Raw genomic sequence first — 20539 nt, 5'->3', positions numbered from 1 at the left:
AGTCCTTAATATTCCCGGGGGGGGGGGAGGGTTGGAGGGGGCACGGGGGCTGGGGGGGGGAGAGGGGGGAAGCCAGATTCTAGATACTTCAAAAGTCAAATAGAAGAAATTCAAGCAATAAAAATCTTGTAATACCTTTTATTATAAATCACACACACCATCTATTTTTACAAAATTCCATCTATTCTTCCATTTCAATGCATATGCATAAAGAAATGTCTGGCATAACATTCACCAAATGTGAACACTAGCTATTTCTGAGTGGTAGAATTGTGATGTTTTTGCTTGAATATTTTAATAATATCATTTGTCTAAATTCATCATTTAAAATGAACTGAAAATAGGAATTAATGGAGGGGATATATAAGGGTATAGTATGGGAGGCTGTTTCCTAAGGAACATTAATAGGTAAGAGTCAAGGGAGCAGGAAGAGAGAACAGAGAGAAAGGTACAAACATCTCAGCAACCTCCCTCCATGTCCCACCACACCCTTGGGGCTAAAAGTCCTGGTAAAAGAAAGGGGGCAAGTCTGGGACACAGGCCGCCAGGTGGGGGACACAGGCCACAGGGTTGACACTGCAGAGCCCAGCATCCTGGTCCTTCTCAAAGTAGACGCTGCCAGGGGAGAAGATGGAAGGATCCTCATCAAAGAAGTTATAGGGTCGGAGCAAGAAGCCAACTCTGTTCCCCAGAGTCACAGTGTTGGGGACATCCTCAGCATGGGGGATATGCAGGAAGCTGGCTGTAACCCAAGCCACCAGGTCCTGCAGGAAGAGGAAGAGGCTGAAAGACTTTGGAGGCAAGACCCAGAGAACCACCCCCCTCAGCCACGATGCCCAGCCCCTAGCCTCAGCCTTGCTTCCACCTCCGCCCAGCCCTGGACCCACACTGTAGGCGGGGCGATCCTGTGAGAAGCGTCGGAGTGGTCAGGGTCTCAGAGCTAATCTCACCCCAAGAGGAATGACCCTTGTTGGCCCCTGAATCTGAGAACTGGAAACCTACCATGCCCTCCAACCTACGGTCAGGGACTGGGCAGCCAAGACATTGAGCATAAATTGACCCTCTCCTCTGCCTCTGGGGCTACCAACCTCTCCTAAGAGGGTCTCATTGTTGATGAAGTCAGCAAAGGCCATGGTGGGTGTCCAGATGTCATTCTGGTAATAGATGCTGCTGCTCTGTGATTCCTCCTCCTTCCTCCGGGTCACCACGAGCTGGTATCTGACCAGGAATGTTGAAGGAAGGTGGTGTCAGAAAATGTCAGGGTCCGTTACTGGCCTAGAAGTCTTTTGGATCAGATTCTGTGTGAGACCACTCCCCATTCCATATCTACTTGGATCTTAGAGGTAGGGGGGTGAATGGTAAGCTAAGGGTAGTGAGTTGGGGTCTCCAAGAGCTGGGATGGGGAAGCGGACCAGTCCTTCCCTACCACCCAGTGCCCAGAGCCCTCCTCACCTCCCCCAGCTGAGGGCCCTCTCCATGTCGCTCTCCAGGGGCATGTGAATGCCGAGGGGGCTGTGGATCTGGATTCGGTACCCGCGCTGGTGACCCCAGACATTAGTCTGGTCGCTAGCCAGATAAAGGTAGCGGGGAAGGGGGTTTCCCAAGGAAAAAGCTGTCAGGTCCTCCCTTCCCAGGACCTGCCGAGTCAGCTGTGGGCGCTGCAGTTGGTGCTCTGGACTCCAAGGGGCTGCCACAGGTTTAAACACCACGTCTTCAGCTACCACCCAGTTTTTCAGCCCTGCCAGGGGGAGGAGGGGGGAAAGGAGGTCCACACCAGGTGAGACGGTCCCTTGGTTCCCCCACGATGCCCACTGCACTGGCCTGACAAGGGGCAGCAGAGCTCATCAGAGAGCACTCCGTGCTGGGACCCAGGTCTGGGATTCGAGTGCTGGCCCATCTTCTTTGAACCTGCCCTGTTCAGTATGGTTAAGATCAGAAATGGCTAGACCCATTTCAGTTAAAAATGCAGTTCCTCAGTCACACTAGCCACATTTTGAGTGCTCAGTTGCCACGTGATTAGTGGCTAACGTATCTGACAACATAGATGGAGAATATCCATCACTGCAGAAAGTTCTATTAGCAACTGGTCTACCTAGTAGATCTTGGACCAATTCTTGGCTCTTCTGATTCTTTCTGAATCTCTACAGCGGGCATAGTAAGAGCTGTTCTGTAGCTGAGCTCTGTAAGTGGGAAAGAATATGCAGGTGGCTAGTTACATTCTTGTTAACTATGAAAGAGAGATTTGTCTTGGAGAAGCTGGCTGGAACCACCCAATCCCCTTCCCAGGGTGCTCTGCATATTTCTCCCAGCTCTGATATTTTGCTTCCTTTCTTCACAAGGTGGGGACCACTTTGGTTTTTCTTTTTCAGAAGTGAGTAGATTTAGATTTTATATTGGCTGAAACCTCCCCGGGATTCGATTGCACTCATAATGTACACTCCTCTTCCCACTTGGCACATGCGTATACTCTTTCTGCAAGCTCAGGCTGTCCGTTCCTTTAAACAGGACCTATTGTGAAGGCACCTGGCATGGTGCACAGAGCGCTGCACCGAGCCCAGTGTCTCTGCAGGCTGTCCGTACGCAGGCGCCTGGGCTGCGCACTATAGGGACCCCTAGACAGGCTCTTTAATACCAGAAACGCTCAAGAGAAACTTCACATCAGGAAAGTCCTGTTCCAAATACGTCAAAGAATAGTTAATTAATATGCTCATTTCAAACATGGAATGTTCTTAGTTTTCCTCCCACCCCAAATCATGTCTTTATAATCAAGAGGATAAGAAAATGTGTCACAAGATGTGTAGTTACAGAGCATTATACTTGGCCAGTCCCTTCTTGTCCTATCTCCCCCCACCCTCCTTAGGCCAAAGGGCCGGAGACTTCTATTTTCCTTTCTGGGTCTCCTAGTCTTTATTAAGTTAGTTATTTTGTTCTTGATAAAAATCTGCCAGGAACAGTAAGTCCTCTCTGTGCTTTGAGCCCCACTTGAGAAATCCCTTTCTACACTTGCAGCACGACTTACATGCCTGCTGTGTCACTGGAGGGCTGGTTATGACATGTGCTGGCAGAGATGAAATGACCCTCCCCAGGAGGATGGTGGGGCCACTGTACTCTGTCTAGTTTTACGAAATCCTGTGAGGCAACCCCCAACTAGTGTCCCCACCCTTCTTATGCCCCAGGACCACCTCTACTCTGAAAACCTTGTTAGACTGCTTCCTTTTCCTGCTTTCCCCATAACCACTGACCCTCAGAATCCGTTAGGAAAATCTCAGAGCCCCAACTCCAGCCCCAAATGACGGGGCAAATTCACTACCCGCAGAGTCACTCGACACTAAGGCAGCCAGGCACAGCCATTGCATTTAAACTAGTTTCACAATCGCTAGTTTCACAGCAAGTCAGGGGAGCCGGGTGAGGGCATCCCTCCTCTTGTGCCAGGTCAGCCCGGTGTTTCGGGCTGACTGCAGTTGAATACACACCAGTCCCTCTCTGTTGCCACAATATATCGTGGTGCTAGCATGCCACTCTCTGCTTGTGGCTTGATTTGGGGGTCTCCCTTCCCTCTCCTCCACCCCAACTCTCAATCCTCACCCAAGCACTCACCTGCCACGTCCAGGTCCAGCTTGAAGTGGAAGGCATGCGTGTGCACCGCCCCCAGCACTCGTTCCCCCACGCGGTTCCCAAAGAGGAGGCTCTCCTCACCCCCACTCAGGAAAGCCGTGTTGATATAGCCTGTGGCATGGACCCGCCCTTCCAGAGCCCCATTTGGGTGCAATACAAAGTCCCAAATGTAGTCATAGTTGCCTACGGATGACACAGACCTGACTACAAGGGCCGAGCCAGCCAAACCACCATAGAAATAACTCTCAAGGTGATTGTGGTGCCTCCGAAGGGGTAGTCCTTGGGCCTCCTCAAACACGCATACAGCACCTGGGAGCAGCTGGACTGCCCCAGTGCCCACTAATATGTGGATGTCCACCATCGTAGATTGATAGGGGCAGTCCACTCCCCGAACCAAGCCCCGGCTGTGACGGCCAAGTCCATAGCTGCTATCCAAGTATCGGGTCATCATTGTCTTGGGTGAATCGGCACCATAGACAGACACACACTCCTGGACACTGACTTCGTAGGCCACTCGCTCGCCTTTGAACCGAATATCAAAAATCCTCATGCCGCTGAACACCCCGTGACCAAACGTAAATGTCCAGAGGGAGGACGCCACCAGGTTCCCTTGCACACTGTATCGGGAGCCCTGAGGTGAGAACTGAAGAGGGGGGAGAGGACCTGGGGGGGCTCGGGACTTCAGGGATGAAGCCCCATCCGGCAGGGGTAGAGGAATTCTAGCAACTTCCAGCCGGCCAGCCTTAAACTCCCACTCCAGCTGGCCCAAGTCTGCATAGTAGCGCCCAAGGTAGAAGACCCGCTGGACAGCCCAGCGGGCAGGGTCCAGGGCCCTGTGGTCCAGCAGTAGCTCCAGCCCCACTGGGTGAAGGAAAATCCCAACACCTGAGATGTTATGGTAGAGGGCTATCCAGGTAGCACGGTCCCCTGAGCGCAAGCCACTGGGGGTGGCATGCAGAGGTGCCAGAGTGGAGCCATTGTAGTTGAAGACAGAAGCCAGAAAGACTGGTGCCTTGGGTAGCTCCACCTCCTTCAAATGTTTCCACATCTGGGCAAACTCTGCTCCCAGCATGGGGCGTCGGTGATAGGGCAGGGGGCCCCCGTGACGCTCCACCGTCACATCCCGCAGGTAGGAGGGGTGCGGCAGCGGCCCCACCACCAGCTCACTCACGTTGGGCTGGGGTTGTCCGCCAAAGAAGACGATGGCCAGTGCCTCCCGGGCGGGCGGGGGACTCCCCCTGTCCAGGTGGGCCAGGGCAGCAGCCTTGGGGGGCAGCTGCAGCTCCACCGAGAAGACGCAGTTGTCCGAGGGGCGGGCCTGGGCTGCGTCCACCAGGCCTGGCCCCAGCTGCTGGGTCAGGAAGCTCATCACAGCCGTCAGCTCCTCTGGGCTCAGGTCTGCAAACAGCTGGCTCTGGCTGGGGGGTGTCCGGGGCTGGGCACTGGGGGATACAGAGGGGCAGCGGGGAGGCTGGCTGGAGCCACCTTGGCTGGTCAGCAAAATATAGGCCAGGGCAAAGATGGTAATGAGGGACAGTGCCAGGAACACAAGGACTACCTTGAGATTCATGGTGAACTCAGAAAGCTGAAATGTGAGTCCTACCAGCTGCTCCTTCCCCCTACTGACATCAAATCAGGGTTTATATTCAGTAGGATGGATAGGAATGGAGAAAACTCCACCCTGTGGGCTGGACAGGAAATTTCTGACTTTAATTTATATAATTCTGTTCCAATTTTCTGTTCCGTGGTTTGGCTCAAGGCACTACATCCACGTGCACAGCCTGTCCCCTGCCCCTGAACTCCTGGTGGCAGCACTGGTAAGAGTTCTGATCACTATCACTTAGACTAGACTCAAGGGATTAACTGTAAGCTCTACCTTTCACTCAGAATGGGTCTGAGGCAGAATGCAGATCTCAGATGCCCAGTGAAGTGCTGTGTGCTACACGCAGGCACAGAACTATCCATTTTCCTACCTCCTAGCGGGCACTACCCCCGATAGTCCCAGGACCCAGTTCAGCAAGAAGCACTTGGCCAGCTGCCAAAGGCCAAGCCCCTGCTTTGTAATATCAGGCCTCTCACCTAATTAGTGGGACAGAAGCAGTGAGCACCTGGGCTCAGCAGTCGGATTTGTACACCAACCGCCACCCACCCCGTCCCTAAGCTGTGGGACCTCAGAGGAGTCACTTATCATGAGTTTCAGTGTCCTCACCTACAAGAAGGGGTAAACTACCTAAGATTCATGAAAATTAAACACGGCCATGCACATAACCTGCTTAACAGAGCCCAACACAGGGGAGGCATTCAAAAATTGTTAGCTACTGGTACCAAGCTCTGAAACCAAATACAGCAAATGTCCCTCCGCTGTTCAAGATCTCAAATCTCTTTCTGCAGACAATGAGGGGATCGCTGGATACCAGAAGGCTACTTTGCAAGGTAGAAGTTAAGGAAACTTTATTTCAGCTAGAGTCCTAGACAGCCCTCCAAGTCATTGGAAAACCAAAACCAGGAGTCCCTGGTATCTCCTCAAGAAATTTAAGCCACTACTCAGTGGGGAAAATTAGTATAAGGTATAGAAAATGACAGGGTAGGGTGTGCCTTGAGCCAGGTGATTCCCCACACGTGGAACTAGAGTGGCCTCTACTGGCAGTTCATGGGTATCACCAAGGAAGAGAGGAAGGAGCTGGGATCTTGAAAGGAGAGAGGCAAGCAGCTTAGGTTCGGGAAGAGCAAACTTTCACGTTAATTCAGACTGAACACAAATGAAGGACCACCCCGGCCTCTGGGTTGGCAGAAATCTCAGTCTTCCCATTATTTTAGGGAAAAGAGCTCAATTGGTATAAAAATCCCCAACAGGGTGGCTGGCGGTGTATGTGGAGGTGGGTGTGCCCATGTGCACGCACTTGAGTACGGGTATGTCCCTAGTCACCAGAGTATCGCACCAGGATCTGCAGCTTTAGAAAGAGGTCAAAGTACCTGCATTTTTAATAATTTCTTGACATGGTAAAAGAATTTTACATTACGATCCAAGGGTGGTAGGTGAGAAGAAAGGGCAGAATAATCCAACAAACAAAAAGGGAAACTGAGAAACACATGGTGGCAGTAGGGAAGGGTTTCAGCTGGAAGGGATCTGGAGGGTGGGTAGGGGCACTGCCCAACTAAAATGCAATTGGTTTGTTACTGAGTACTATTCATGGGAAGACAGCATCCTGACTCCTTCTCTACAGCATACTGGGAGTAAAAATGATGCATCTGGGCGGAAATGTGATTGGGGTTGAAGGCAAGGAGACGGGAAGAATAAAAGTCAGAAACAGATACTGAGAGTCACTGGCAGGCTGACTGCAGATACAGACTCTCCAGTAGTGGCAGAATGAAAAAGTGGGGGTTTGATGACGGCTAACAGAAAAGCTGTATCAAGTGATATCTCTGGAAGATTAGAGAGATAGGCAACTCTTCTATAGTTTTGACTTGCCCAGCAGATTTTCACATACACACGATGCGCACATGCACGTGTGCACGCACACACACATACACACACACACACAGGTGCTGCTTTCCTTGGAAGCACAATACTATAAATAAGAGAAATATTTTTCCCATAGGAAAGCCCAGCAGGAGCAGCAGCATCTGGCCCTCACAGCTGCAGACAGCCCCACCCCATTTACAACTGGCCTGGGAAGAGGCAACCAGGAGTCAGAGGACCATCCTTTGCAATAACGCCCAAAAGGACCCGAGTCACAGAGAAAGGGGCCTTCCCCAAATCCTCTGCTTCTCATCTCTTAGCTCTCCTCCAACTTACCAGCCTCTGGGCACCAAGAGGCTACAATAGCAAAACAAAGGGCCCTGGGGGGTGAGGACTAAGACAACTATCACTTTCTGAATGATGTGTGACAGGGTTCATGGGATTTGGGGGGGGGGGGGGTGTATGGGACAACACCACAGATGAAGGGATGGGGAAATCAGGTAACAGAGTAGGAAGGCATATGCTCTGTCTGTCTGTGTATACCACACACATATGTGTATGTGAAAATCCTAGTTACAAAAACATCTCAAGGAGCTAGGGATTTGGCTGAAGGCCTAAGGTGTTTCTTGTCATGATCAGGTTCAAGGTGGGAGGTATGTGAATGGGAAACCCTAAGTCATTACCAGGGAAACTGTGGGAGGGAGGATCCAATGTCCCACACAGTGGCAAGAGACACTAACCTTATGTCAGAGGAGAGGAGCTGGTCCCCCCCGACTCCAGTTCCTAAAAAACACCTAGCACTTTCCTTCCAGTTCCCTCAGCTTCTAATCAACTAATCAAAAGAAGGAAAAAAACACAAAGCCCAAGACATAGGAGGGAAAGGGCAGGGAGAGAAAACACAGATATTCTTGTGCTGATATCCTGCACACACAAACCTGGAGTTCTCCAGAAATTAGGACAGGTCGGGTGTAGGGTATTAGGGAAGGAAATAGAAGAGTTCCTGAGGCCTGAAAAAAGAGGTAAACACGTCACAGAACTACATGAGAGTTTCATTAGACTCTAACTAAAAACAGAGAGAGGTGTGATTACTATTTCCAGCCAGTTTCCCCATCACGATAGTCATGTAACAAACCAAGGCAATGTCGGTCTTGAGCCAGACTCACAGAGTCCCCTGGCCCTGGCCCTGGCCTCAGTACAGTGTCTCTGCATTGCTGCTCCGGGGCCGTTTGATCTTCTCGATATTTTTCAGGATCATGTCATGTAGAGTGACCTGGGAGAAAAGGTCAGAAAATCACACATTTATTCCACCCCAACTTCCCAAGGAAACAAGATACCAACCACAAATCCCTAAGCAATCATACGCATAATCCCAATCTCACTCACCGGAATGCAAATTCAGGGTGGCCACCTCCCCTCTCTAATACCCACACACGGGATTCCCGGGTACTTCCCAGGACCCAAGTGTCTAGCAACAACTAACATTTACTGAGCACCTAATGTACTAACAATTATACTGGGTCTTTGATGTGTTATTTCACTCATTTTTAAAAAAATGTTTATTTTTGAGAGAGTGAGAGACATAGTGTGAGCAGGGGGAGGGGCAGAGAGAGAGTGGGAGACACAGAATCCGAAGCAGGCTCCAGGCCCCGAGCTGTCAGCACAGAACTCGACGCAGGGCTCAAACCAATGAACTGCGAGATCACAACCTGAGCCAAAGTCAAGACACTTAACCGAATGAGCCACCCAGGCGCCCCTGTTTCACTCACTTTTAAAAACCACCTTGGTGCTGTAGATACTCTAAGTTTCATCTTAGAGATGAAGAGACTGGAGTTTTAGGTTCAACAACCTGCCCAAGGCCACAGATTACAGGAAGAATTGGTTCTGAACCTAAGCCTTTCTGACTCCAATGCCCGTATCTTCATGCCTACACTGCACTGCATTCCCTGCTGTCCAAAGAGAAAGGGGGTCCCCAGCTACGTGCTCCCAAAGATTTCATGGTTCTCAACACTCAGTTGATGAGAATTTATCCTACTCGTTTTATCGTACTCCATCCCGTCTTGACCCCCAGAGCACAGCAAGAAAATGATCCCCAGAACTAATAGCCAGGGTGACCGTGGGCAGTCAGATAATATGTCAGGCTACTTACATATTGATTCCTTAACTCTGATATGATGAGTCGAAGGCTGATATATTCTTTCTCATCAATCTCTGTCACGGTGCGGCGATAGTCCTCCTGAAAGGAGGGCAGAGAACAGGCTAGTTCCCGACGCCAGACCGCGCACAGGCAGCTCTTGCCCAGAAACGGTCTCCCTCTCCTTCCACTTCCACCCTCAGACCCCCAAACCCTTACTTACCACATGGGGATATTTAGCTATTTTAGAAACCAATTTGGCTCTTGTAATATAATATCTGGAAGGAGAGAGAAGAGGAGGAAGCTGCAGGAGACCCTGGACAGTGCTTGCCACGTCACCAGTCCCTGATTCCTGGGCCAGGCCCAAGCAGCCCTACCTAGAAATCTGGTCCAGATAAGATGCAGCTTCACTCTCAACAGTTCTTAGTTCTGCAACTGTCTCCTCCTAAAAAAAACCAAGTGGGTCAAGTCACTTCCAAGTCACCCAGAGAGCAGACCAAAGGGAAAGGGAAAACAGGCAAAGCAGGGGAAAGGAAAGTAAACCTCCCAAACCTTCCTCTCCAGTTTGTAATACGAGCACGTTACCTGAATGGACACCCCAAAGTTGTTCCCATCTTCTATCCTAGGAATCAGGAGCTGTACCCACATTTTGACCTGGAGGGTGAGGGGACCAGAATACATGTGATAAATAATACAGTATATAAATGAGGATCCTTGCCTTTTCTGCTGAAGCCATGAAAGTCTACAATCCATGCCGCTAGGGTCACATGCCAGAAGCACAAGAGCCAAGACACTTAATGTGCCAACCCCCCTAATAACGTCCATGCCTCCCAATGCACATCCAACATTTTTCAGTTCAAGCCAGGCTATCTGGGTCTGGGGCTATGGGGTCAGCCCATAGGTCACAAGCCCCCGCCTCACCGTGTTGCATTTCTCAATCAGCAGCCGGATCTCAGGTTTCACTTTCTCAATAATGTCCACCAGCTGCTGGTTGCTTTTTAGCATCCCATTGGGCATCACAAACACCTTGGTTCCTGGCAGGGACACGAAGGTCAAATGCTTGGGGTAGGGAGGACATTAACACCCCCCACCTTTCTCTCTTCTGCCCAAACCCATGAGATGCTATGACCTCTGCCTTTTATCTATTACAACCCTATCTGCAAACCATGACACCACCAAGAGAATCAAAAAGAGAAAATGTACGTATTAGCAAAGGAGTGTCTAAAGTATAACCAAAGTCTGGAGAATAAAGAAATTAAAATATGCTCTAAAGTTTTAATGTACCAATATTACTAAGGAAGAGAAAATAACACAAAACTGGGACTTCTGTGAAAAATCTGAGATGTGTAGCCACTTCTAATCTCTCTCCCTTGGCAGTCCACACTACGTTAAACCCTCTCTGTTTATCGGGAAATTAGGTTTTGGGTGCTAAATAATGATTATGTTTGGAGAATCTGAGAATGCTAACTCTGAAAAATAAAATCTGATTCTATCTCCTGACCAGGAGACCACCAGACCCAATCCTCCTGCTCAGGTTGCTAGCCAGGGAGTGGGTAAGGTGGGGCAGGCTCTTACCTTGGAAGGCCTCTTCACACTCATCCAGCCTTCGCTTCTTGTAAGTGGGCTAAGGACACAGAGACAGCAATTAGCCTGCTCTTGACATACCCGCATCACAAGTCACCCTTCAAGCAAGTCCAATCCCTTCTTTGGCCCCATAAGTTGTTTCATTAATTTATGCACAATTTACTAAGCACACACAAGGCTTTAAGAAAACATTCTTGCCACAAAACAACTTACACTTTTTCCTTTCAAATAACACATTAAGCAATTAGGGGAGGGGGTGGATACTATACACAACAGGGAAAATGAACCATTAAATGCAAGATGAGGATAATTAAGGGAATATGTACAAATCTTCTGGTTCCACAAAGAAGCACAATATTCAATCAACAAACATGTATTTAGCACTTAATACATGTAGCAGGTACAGTACTAAGTGTTGGGGATACAGATGATTAAGACAGTTTCTGCTTTCCAGAATTGCAAGCTCTATCGATGAGACGGTAATTCAAACAACAATACAGTGTTATCAGTGTTATTTAAAAATGTGAACGAACAACTTGACAAGCGCTAGGTGCTAAAGATGCAGGGGCAAAGACAGGGACTACAATTCTATAGCAAGAACTACTCATCCTGTAAACAATGCTCAAGACATTCGGATGGGTAAAGAAAAATCTTGCTTAGAGCCAGAGGGACAGACCAGATAACTTGAGGGAACCTGTAGCTATTAGTCCTATTTGGAACTCACTCCAGGAGAGTGGAGCATTAGGTTATACACTTCATGCTATAAATGAAAATTAGGGTTGAAAAGGGGTGTACTGGAATCATCATGTCTGTAACAGCCCTTGTTCCTAGATCTGAATCCCGCTGTCTCCTCGTACATGTTCAAACTGACCAGGAAATAGAGAACAGAGAATAGAGAACCTATTGCTTCAGAATACAAAGAAAAACACAGGACACTCACACCGTCCAGTCCATCGTGGCTATTGGTGAGAAGAATGGGGTCAGGGACTGGGAGATTCATGTCTGAGTGGATCTGAGTTAGGTCATGGATGTTTAGGATTGGTTCCTGAAAGAGAGACACCCACCCCCAAAACAACATTAGTCTTTTCAAAATGAACAAAGAAGTATTTCATTTGAAGGGCAAGAAATGAGAGTGTTTTACAGTACAAAACAAAATAGAATCAACACATGATTTGTCCCATTTGACAGAAAGACCAGTGCCAAAAAAATTGGGGAATCAGAAGAAAAGAAAAGGGTCTCTCACCTTCAAAAAACTATCAAGTTCTAACAACTTCTTTGGGAAAAAATTTGCCACCAAGTCTTCTGCCTACAGATGAAGGAAAATACAGCTCAATTAATAATTGTGGGATGGTCTCTCTCTACAGATCTCTTCTTTGGAAACTCCCAACTACCAACCAACACTTATGTTTCTGTTTATTGTACTCACCTCACTTGTGATCCGCTCCCTGAAAGAATCAACCTAAAATTAACAAAGAGAGCAATTCAGTAACAGCCAAGTCAGTACCTGGCCAATAGAGGTAAGGGCAGGATGGGAAAACCCAAATCCAGCTGTCTTCCCCTCACCTTGTAATTGTAATGAGAAGCCGAGAGGCCCCCAGACTGTAAATACTTTATTTTTTTGAGGATCCATTTCTCCATCTCGGGAGAGGGAAGCGGGGCTTAAGAGCAGCACCCACCTGTCTTCCCTCCCACCCTCCCTCCAGTGTCTGAAGCTGTCTGAATTTGAGAGCAAACAAAAGACAGGTAGAGAGGGGAGGTGTGAGCTCACAAACGTGCCAACCCCCATCCAGACCCAGCCTTTGATACCAGGCAGGCCTGACGCCAAGGGTAGGGGGAGAGCAGCGGTAGCATCCGGAGGGGGGGGACGTTTCTGGGCTGGGGGACTTCCAGCTGTCACTGGCCTACAGTGCTGAGTCCACCACGTGTCCGCGGAGGTCTCCCAGGGGCTCTCCACCACCAGACGCGGTTTAGAAGGCCACCCTATAATATCCTCTCCCCCGATGCCATCTCTGGGAGTGGGGGGCTGGGCTGAGCCGAGCGGAAGCTCAGAGCTGGTGTCCCCAGGGAGACAAAGACGCCATGGGGAGTGGGGAGCCGGTCAGACTGCTCGGAGATCGAAGCGAGGGGTAAGGAGGCCCGGACCGGTGCCGCTACCTTGAGCTTCACTTCCTGATCCACCTTCAGCAACGAGGCCATGGCCGGGCCGGGCCGTGTCCGCTCCACTGGAGACCGGAGGCGCTGTGGGCTCCGGGGAGGGGGTCAGAGGGACGGGAGGAATCTCGGCTGTTCTAGGGACTCGGCCGCCCTCGCTGGCTCACTCACTGCTCGCTTGCACCCTCCCTCCGTGCCGTCCGCCCGCCCGCCTGCTGCCTGCTGCCTGCTCGCTCTCTCGCTCGCCCTCCCGGCTTTCGCCGCTCACGCCGGAAGTTACGTCACAGCCAATCGCCGGGACTCCGGCGAGGATGAGCACGTGCCCTGCGCAGCCGCGCTGAGGTCTAGCTCTGGACGCGGCGGGCTGGAGTCTTATTTCCCGGCTTCCTGAGCGGGTAAGGGTGAAGAAGTGGGGAGGGCGGCAGAAGGTAGTTTGCTGAAAACTGAACATTAGAGAGACTCGAGTACTGTTTGACCCTCTGTCGGCTCGGCACTCGCCTTCACCGAAGGGACCTTCTGAACCGCAGCCGCCTCGAGGACAACGCCGTCGCGCCCCAGTGACGTGGGACCGAGGAAGCCGGCGGTCCCGGCGCTGGGCTCGGGGGTTCTAGTCTGTGACTCTTGCTGCCTCCTCCCGTCGGCCCAAGCTCTAGTGTTAGGCTAGAGCCAACTGAAGACAAGTTCTGTTGTACCAGGCTTCCCCGCCTTTCTCCGCCACTTACTCATACACTTCCAGACCTCAGAGAACAGCTGCCTGCCTGATGGGCAAGTTGGCGCCCAGAGTTGGGCAGTGCTTGTCCAAGGCTACACAGTGTTTCCAGTAAATCCTGGACCAGAACCCAGATCTCCTGACTTCCACGACAAACGCCATATCCATTCTCCTAATAAAAGGCAGAGACCGTATCTCTTCACTCATCCATTCATTCGGTCTGTCTCTTAACATTGGTGCTTTCACTCAATAAAGTAGAAGACACTGCACTGGGCCGTGGGACAGCATTGTCCCGGAGCCTAGAAATAATGTTATTTAATAATTAAAATTAGATAGTAGCCACATTAAGAAGTAAAACAGGTGAAAATAGTTTTGATCAGTGCTTCAACCCAGTTTATCCAAACATTATCATTTTAACATGTCATCAATATAAAAATATGAATGACATCTTGTACACTCTTTTCTCATGCTAAGTCTTCGAAATCCAGTGTGAGTTTTATACATACTGTACATCTCAGTTCAGAGGTGCCACACTCCTGTATTGAAAAGCACATCTCGGGGCGCCTGGGTGGCGCAGTCGGTTAAGCGTCCGACATCAGCCAGGTCACGATCTCGCGGTCCGTGAGTTCGAGCCCCGCGTCGGGCTCTGGGCTGATGGCTCAGAGCCTGGAGCCTGTTTCCGATTCTGTGTCTCCCTCTCTCTCTGCCCCTCCCCCGTTCATGCTCTGTCTCTCTCTGTCCCAAAAATAAATAAAAAACGTTGAAAAAAAAATTAAAAAAAAAAAAAAAAAGAAAAGCACATCTCTGGGACATCAAAGGTAAACAAGCCTCAAGTTCTCTGGCCTCCTGGGTCTTAATACTGGGGAAAGACATTAGAAAATAACCTGACAACATAATTGCAAAATATGGTAAATATTAGGAAACAAGTGACTGACATAGAGAACACCAGGGGTCTATTTTACGTAGAATGGCCAAGGACAGCCTCTCAGATGGTGTGACAAGCGAGGATCTAGAGGATGTAAAGGGTCTAACTGGGGAAGAGTGAGGGGAAGAGGCTCCGAAGGTACAAGGTACTTAGAGATGCAGCACAGGCAAATGCCCTGGGGAGGGGAAGAGGTTGTTCTGCTGAAGAAATTGAAAGACTCCTTAGTGAACTGTGGGTGGGAGTGGGGTGGCAGGATTGTTAGGAAAACACTTTGGATTAAGTGCAAAGGCAGGTCATCTGATTTACATTTTGGGGTCATTCTGGCCGTTCAGCATTATTCCTGGGCAGGCCAGGAATAATGTGGGAAGCACAAGAGAGATGGTGGGAATACGCGGTTAAATGAAGTGCCACTGACTGGGGCTTCGGAATCAGACCTAGCTGCAGATCCCACCTCAACTCCTTACTAACTGATATTTTGGGGAAGATGACTGAAACGCTGAGTCTCAAATCCCCCATCCGTAGAATGGAATTTTGGTAACAAATAAATAATATGTAACTCTTGTGTTTGTGAATATTGGAAATTATGAATATGTAAAAGAACTAGCACAGTGTCTGAACACAAGGCAGGCAGCAGATAAATAGCCACCGGTCAGATATGCTACCTGCTAGTGCTTAGCATGAAGAGGTTACCCCTTAAACTATATAATTATTATCATCCCTGCTTCCAAACTCAAAGTCCTTTTCCATTTCTTCAAGACTACATACAACATAGCCCATACTGCCGATCTTGCTTATTAACGTCTGCTAGTTTTCTCTCTTTTACCTCTGCTTTTTGTTAACACTTTGCACCTGGTAACTTTTGAACTCTGATCTGGAACCTCGGGAATCCTTTCCCAAATCAACTTCATCCTATGTTAAGTATGCCATTACCCTGCATTTCTTTCAGAATCAGTAACTTTAAGTTGAAAACTTAATATGTTTGTGCTTGTCGAAATATGACTCTGTTCTCAAATAATTGTATTTTGTCTTCAGATAGGTTGTAAGAAGACTGATACAGGGTACACATTCCTTCTTTATTTCCCTTCCTCTCCTATCCAAATGTTTTATGTAATACTCCACTCATTATTTATTTATTTATTCAGCGAACAGTTGTCGAGGGCACCACTATATTTAACAAACTCTGTTCATTCTTGGTGCTTGTGAATCAAACGTGATCACCGATGACTGGTCTCACTTTAAATTCGTGTTCACAGATCTCAAATGGGTGCACAACACTGCCTGAGAGCCTACTACATGCTCTTGACAAGTTTACTCTCCCACACTGCAAAGTCATTTCCCTAATCATTTATCACCCCTCCCTCCCCCATCTCCACTGAGTACATAATGTATGATTCCATTTACAAGACGTTCAAAACAGAACTAATCTATGGTGTTTTAGAACTGAGGGTATTGTTTACCCTTGGGGTGAGTAGCAACTGGAAGGGGACATGGGGGAGGGGAGTCGAGGGACGGTTACATGGGTGTGTTCATTTGTGAAAATTCATTGAGTTGTACATTTAGGATTTTTGTCCTTTTCTATATGTGTTTTATACTTCACAGTTTTGTTTGTTTTAAGTACGCCAGATGGAGAAGACAAGGAAGATGGTGGTGGGGTTGGAGGACCGTAGGCTAGTCTCGTCTTTTTTTTTTTTTTTAATGTTTATTTATTTTGAGAGAGAGAGAGAGACAGAGACAGAGTGTGAGCAGGGGAGGGACAGAGAGGGAGACACAGAATCCGAAGCAGGCTCCAGACTCCAAGCTGTCAGCACGGAGCCTGACGCGGGGCTTGAACTCATGAACCGTGAGATCATGACCCGAGCTGAAGATGGATGCTTAACCGACTGAGCCACCCAGGCACCCCCACATCCATCTTTGTATCCAGATTGTCCCTTTTTAAAGGACATCAGTCAAATTGGATTAGGGCCCAACCTAATGACCTGATTGACTTGATCATCAGCAAAGACCCTATTTCCAAATCGGGCCACATTCACAGGTACTAGGGGGTTAGGACTTGAACATATTTTGTGGGGACACAATTCCACCCTTAATACCTACCATTATCGATCATCTTATTTGTTTATAAGTTTATTGTCAAATTCTCTCCTCCAGAATATAAACTACTAGAACAGTTCATTAGTGTATCCTTACAGAGGTAGAAGAGTAACTAGCACATAGTAGGTCCTCAATAAATATTTATTGAATTGATGACTTAGGGTACTGTTTTTTGAGAGACAGTACATAAGCGGTAGAGGGAGAGAGCATCTTAATCAGGCCCCAGGCCCAGTGCAGAGCCCAACGTGGAGCTTGATCTCACAACTGTGAGATCATGACCTGAGCCAAAATCAAGACTGATGTTCAACCACATGAGCCACCCAGGCACCCCAATGACTTAGGGTATTTTGTCCATTATTGACAATCCCTCAAGCATTATGCATGCTGACTGTCACATATTCCCCAAGCAGCAGGGCACAGGCACTTTACTAAGTGCCAGGCATTGCTCTTTGTGCTTAATATTAGTAGTTTATTTAATCATCACATCACTCTATGTGACCTATACTATTATTCTCATTTTATAAATAAGAAAACAAGGCCCAGAGCAGTTGAACAACTTGTTCAAGGTCAGAGCTGGGGAATGACAAAGATAGGTTTTGAACCCAGGCAGTCTAGACTTCTAAATCCCTAGTTGTAATCTCTATATGCTCTTCTCTTTGTTTTTTTTTAGTTTTTTAAAAAAATATTTATTATTGAGAGACAGAGCAAGACATGAGCATGGGAAGGGCGGACAGAGGAGGAGACACAGAACCGGAAGCAGGCTCCAGGCTCTGAGCTGTCAGCACAGAGCCCGACGTAGGGCCAGAACCCACTAACTGGGAGATCATGACCTGAGCTGGAGTCGGACGCCCAACCGACTGAGCCACCCAGGTGTCCCTATACTCCTTGCTTTAAAAGCTCATTACATCTCTGGACCTTTCTGAGATGGTGTTGGTGGCAGCCAAGCAGGAAGAAATGTAGAACTATGAACCGGCCAAACCAGGCCAAGGTGAGAATTCTTTGGGGATGATTCCATTCACCTCCTCCAGGTTGTGTATGTGTTGGAGGGGAGGGGGTGTCATGCTGAAAGACCCAAGAGGAAAAAGGTTGTAATCTCTAATTAGTTAGCAATACCAGGAGAAGAGCAATCTAGTCCCACACACTGCATCTAATACCAGTTATAGAAAGGTCACATACACTTAAAAAATAGGAAAGTTATTTCTGGAAGTGGGAACAACTGTCTTTTTTTTTTTTAAATAGAATTTAATTTTAACATTTATTTATTTATTTATTTATTTAGTACAACCTTCTAAGCAATATAAGTCACCAAGAAAAAAAAAAGGAAAGATTTGGTTTCATAAAACTTTAAAACTTTTCCACATCTGGAAAACACCTTAATAGACCATTCACACAAATTGATGAAAAATATTGAGAAAAATATTAAGGGCCTAGCAGATAAATGAGCAAGGGATGGAAACAGAAAATTCACAAAAGAGGAACTCCTACAGCAAGCCAGTATATACAAGTAACAAATGATGCAAATTAAAATGACAGGCAAGTGCCATTTTTTAGCCCATGTTCCTCAGATATATGATACCTAATACTGGCCAACACATCGTGAAACAGGTTCTCTCATTCTGGAGGCAGAATGTAATTATGTGCAACCTTTTTTGAAAGCAATTGCTAATGTTAATCAGTAGACATGGAATAGCCATGCTCTTTTAATTCAGAAATCCCAATTGTGAGACCCTATCACAAGGCATCAGTCAGCTCTTCGTGGCAGCATGAATGTAACCACCAAAACTGGAAGCGATGGAAATTTCCAGCAAAAAAGAAACACATTGGGGTGCCTGGGTGGCTCAGTCGGTTGAGCGTCTGACTTCAGCTCAGGTCGTGATCTCGGGGTCTGTGAGTTCGAGCCCCGTGTCGGGCTCTGTGCTGACAGCTCGGAGCCTGGAGCCTGTTTCAGATTATGTGTCTCCCTCTCTCTCTGCCCCTCACCCGCTCATGCTCTGTCTCTCTCTCTCTCTCTCTCTCTCTGTCAAAAATAAATAAACATTAAAATTAAAAAAAATACATTAAGGTCACTCATTGGATGTAATGCAGCCATGAGAATGACAATTATGAAAATTATGTAGCAAAATGAAAAATAATATATAATGTTAAATTTTAAGGTTTAAAAATTTTTTTATTTATTTATTTTTTTTTTATTTATTTTTGAGAGAGACACAGAGAGAGAGAGAGAGACAGAGTATGAGTGGGGGAGGGGCATAAAGTGAGGGAGATACAGAATCCAAAGCAGGCTCCAGGCTCTGAGCTGTCAGCACAGAGCCCGATGTGGGGCTCGAACTCACAAACTGTGAGATCATGACCTGAGCCAAAGCTGGACGCTTAGCTGACTGAGCCACCCAGGTACCCCTAAAGTTTGTTTTTTTGTTTTTTTTTTTTTGAGAGAGAGAGGAACAGAGAGAGAGAGAGAGCAGGGGAGGGGCAGAGAGAGAGGGAGAGAGAGAATCCCATGCAGGTTCTGCAATGTCAGCACAGAGCCCAATGCAGGGCTCGAACCCGTGAACCCTGAGATCATGACCTGAGCTGAAATCAAGAGTCAGACACTTAGCTGACTGAGCCACCCAGGTGCCCCTGTAATGTTAAATTTTCAAAGCAGGATACAAAAATTGCAGATAGGTTACAAGTACAAATACAACTGTGTTAAAATCCATAGGAAAAACACACCTTAATGGAAAATATAAAAATAATAGCTTCTTGTATTTGTTATATTTTCTTTCTACAAAGGTTTAATTTTGTTGTAAATGAATTATAGGCTTATTGTGGAAAACAAAACAAAACAAAACCCAGCAATACAAACTTGCATTAAGTAGAAGAAAAAGTCTCTGTCCTATTGTTCAGTTACAGTCACAGCTTGTTGTGCATCACTTCCTGTAACATGTAACATCATATCATATACCATGGTTTTTTTGTACAAATAAAATCATACCATGTATACTGCCTATAATTTTTATTTCAATTGACAATCATCTCTTGCCTCAATTCATGGAAAACCTCTTAGCTGGTCTCCCTGCTTCCACCCTTGCCCTGCTTCAGACTATCCTCAAAGTGGCCAAATGAACCAAATAAAAAGCAAGTTTACTTTATTTTCTTTTAACGATTGCATGGTATTCGGCTGAATGAATAACACCATAATTTATTTAAACAATCCCCTATTGCTGAAAGACATTTAGCAGTGAACATTCTTGTACATATACATTTGTGCACCTGAATATCTACTAGGAAAATTCCTAGAGATTTTATAAGTCAAAGAATATGAACATTGAAAATTTTGATAGACATTTCCAATTTGACCTCTGAAAAGATTAAACTAATGTACACTCCCAGCCAATGGTATTCTATAGTTGTGCGAATGTTAACAGTGGATGTTATCAACCGGTTCAGCTTTTATCAATCTCATAAGTGAGAAATGCTGCCTCACTTAAGTTTAATTTCCATTGACTTCGTTACAAATTAAATGAAACATCTATTTCTTTATCAATCATTTGTTTTTCTGTGAGCTGCGTTTTCATATTTTTTGCCCATTTCATTCCAGGCCCATTGGTATTTTTATGCATTGAATAGAGTTCTGTATATTGAGGAAATTCCCTTCTATCTTGAGCTGCAACCATTTTCTACATTTTTCTTTTGTAAATTTTTTTACAGTGTCATTGATGGTGCAGAAAGTTTTAATTTCTAACGAGTAAAATTCAATATTTTCCTTTTTTCGGGTTTTGATTTTCATGTCCTGCTTAGACAGACCTTCTCTACTCCAAGATTATAAAAAATATTCACCAAATGCTTTCATCGAGTGCCTTTAGTTATTGTATTTTTTTAAAAATATTTTTA

General features: G+C 47.0%; 2 protein-coding genes across 2 annotated transcripts; both read right to left on the bottom strand.

Moving 5' to 3' along the window:
- Window positions 1-131: 131 nt before the first annotated feature.
- Window positions 132-6464, bottom strand: AOC2 (amine oxidase copper containing 2). Its single transcript, XM_047093387.1, has 4 exons — window positions 3598-6464; window positions 1453-1738; window positions 1089-1218; window positions 132-764 (listed from the first exon to the last, which is right to left on the bottom strand). The coding sequence occupies exons 1-4, from the start codon at window positions 5183-5185 to the stop codon at window positions 498-500; spliced, it is 2271 nt and encodes a 756-aa protein (XP_046949343.1). The 5' UTR covers window positions 5186-6464; the 3' UTR covers window positions 132-497.
- Window positions 6465-6561: 97 nt separating this feature from the next.
- On the bottom strand, window positions 6562-13197 carry PSME3 (proteasome activator subunit 3). The gene is made up of 11 exons (XM_047093388.1): window positions 12945-13197; window positions 12217-12249; window positions 12034-12096; window positions 11731-11835; window positions 10782-10830; window positions 10128-10240; window positions 9792-9860; window positions 9584-9651; window positions 9430-9484; window positions 9222-9308; window positions 6562-8345 (listed from the first exon to the last, which is right to left on the bottom strand). Exons 1-11 carry the CDS (start codon window positions 12984-12986, stop codon window positions 8265-8267), a joined length of 765 nt encoding a protein of 254 aa, XP_046949344.1. The 5' UTR covers window positions 12987-13197; the 3' UTR covers window positions 6562-8264.
- Between the last annotated feature and the right edge of the window lie 7342 nt (window positions 13198-20539).

The sequence above is a fragment of the Lynx rufus genome, unplaced genomic scaffold, assembly GCF_022079265.1.
Source record: "Lynx rufus isolate CCGP_SWC_20201006 ecotype Redwood Valley unplaced genomic scaffold, mLynRuf1.p SCAF_34, whole genome shotgun sequence".
In the NCBI taxonomy this organism is placed as follows: domain Eukaryota; kingdom Metazoa; phylum Chordata; class Mammalia; order Carnivora; family Felidae; genus Lynx; species Lynx rufus.
Note: the sequence above shows the minus strand (reverse complement) of the source record. Positions and strands in the feature narration are given on the sequence as shown.

What these genes read in the sequence shown, in the direction of transcription:
- AOC2 (XM_047093387.1), bottom strand. Translation starts at nt 5,185, where the DNA reads ATGAATCTCAAGGTAGTCCTTGTGTTCCTGGCACTGTCCCTCATTACC. An exon ending in AGGGCCCTCAGCTGGGGGAG is followed by an intron (nt 1,219 to 1,452) that starts GTGAGGAGGGCT and finishes ATTCCTGGTCAG; the next exon opens with ATACCAGCTCGTGGTGACCC. An exon ending in ATGAGACCCTCTTAGGAGAG is followed by an intron (nt 765 to 1,088) that starts GTTGGTAGCCCC and finishes CTCTTCCTGCAG; the next exon opens with GACCTGGTGGCTTGGGTTAC.
- PSME3 (XM_047093388.1), bottom strand. Translation starts at nt 12,986, where the DNA reads ATGGCCTCGTTGCTGAAGGTGGATCAGGAAGTGAAGCTCAAG. An exon ending in AACTTGATAGTTTTTTGAAG is followed by an intron (nt 11,836 to 12,033) that starts GTGAGAGACCCT and finishes TCTCTCTTTCAG; the next exon opens with GAACCAATCCTAAACATCCA. An exon ending in ACTTTGGGGTGTCCATTCAG is followed by an intron (nt 9,652 to 9,791) that starts GTAACGTGCTCG and finishes GGTTTTTTTTAG; the next exon opens with GAGGAGACAGTTGCAGAACT.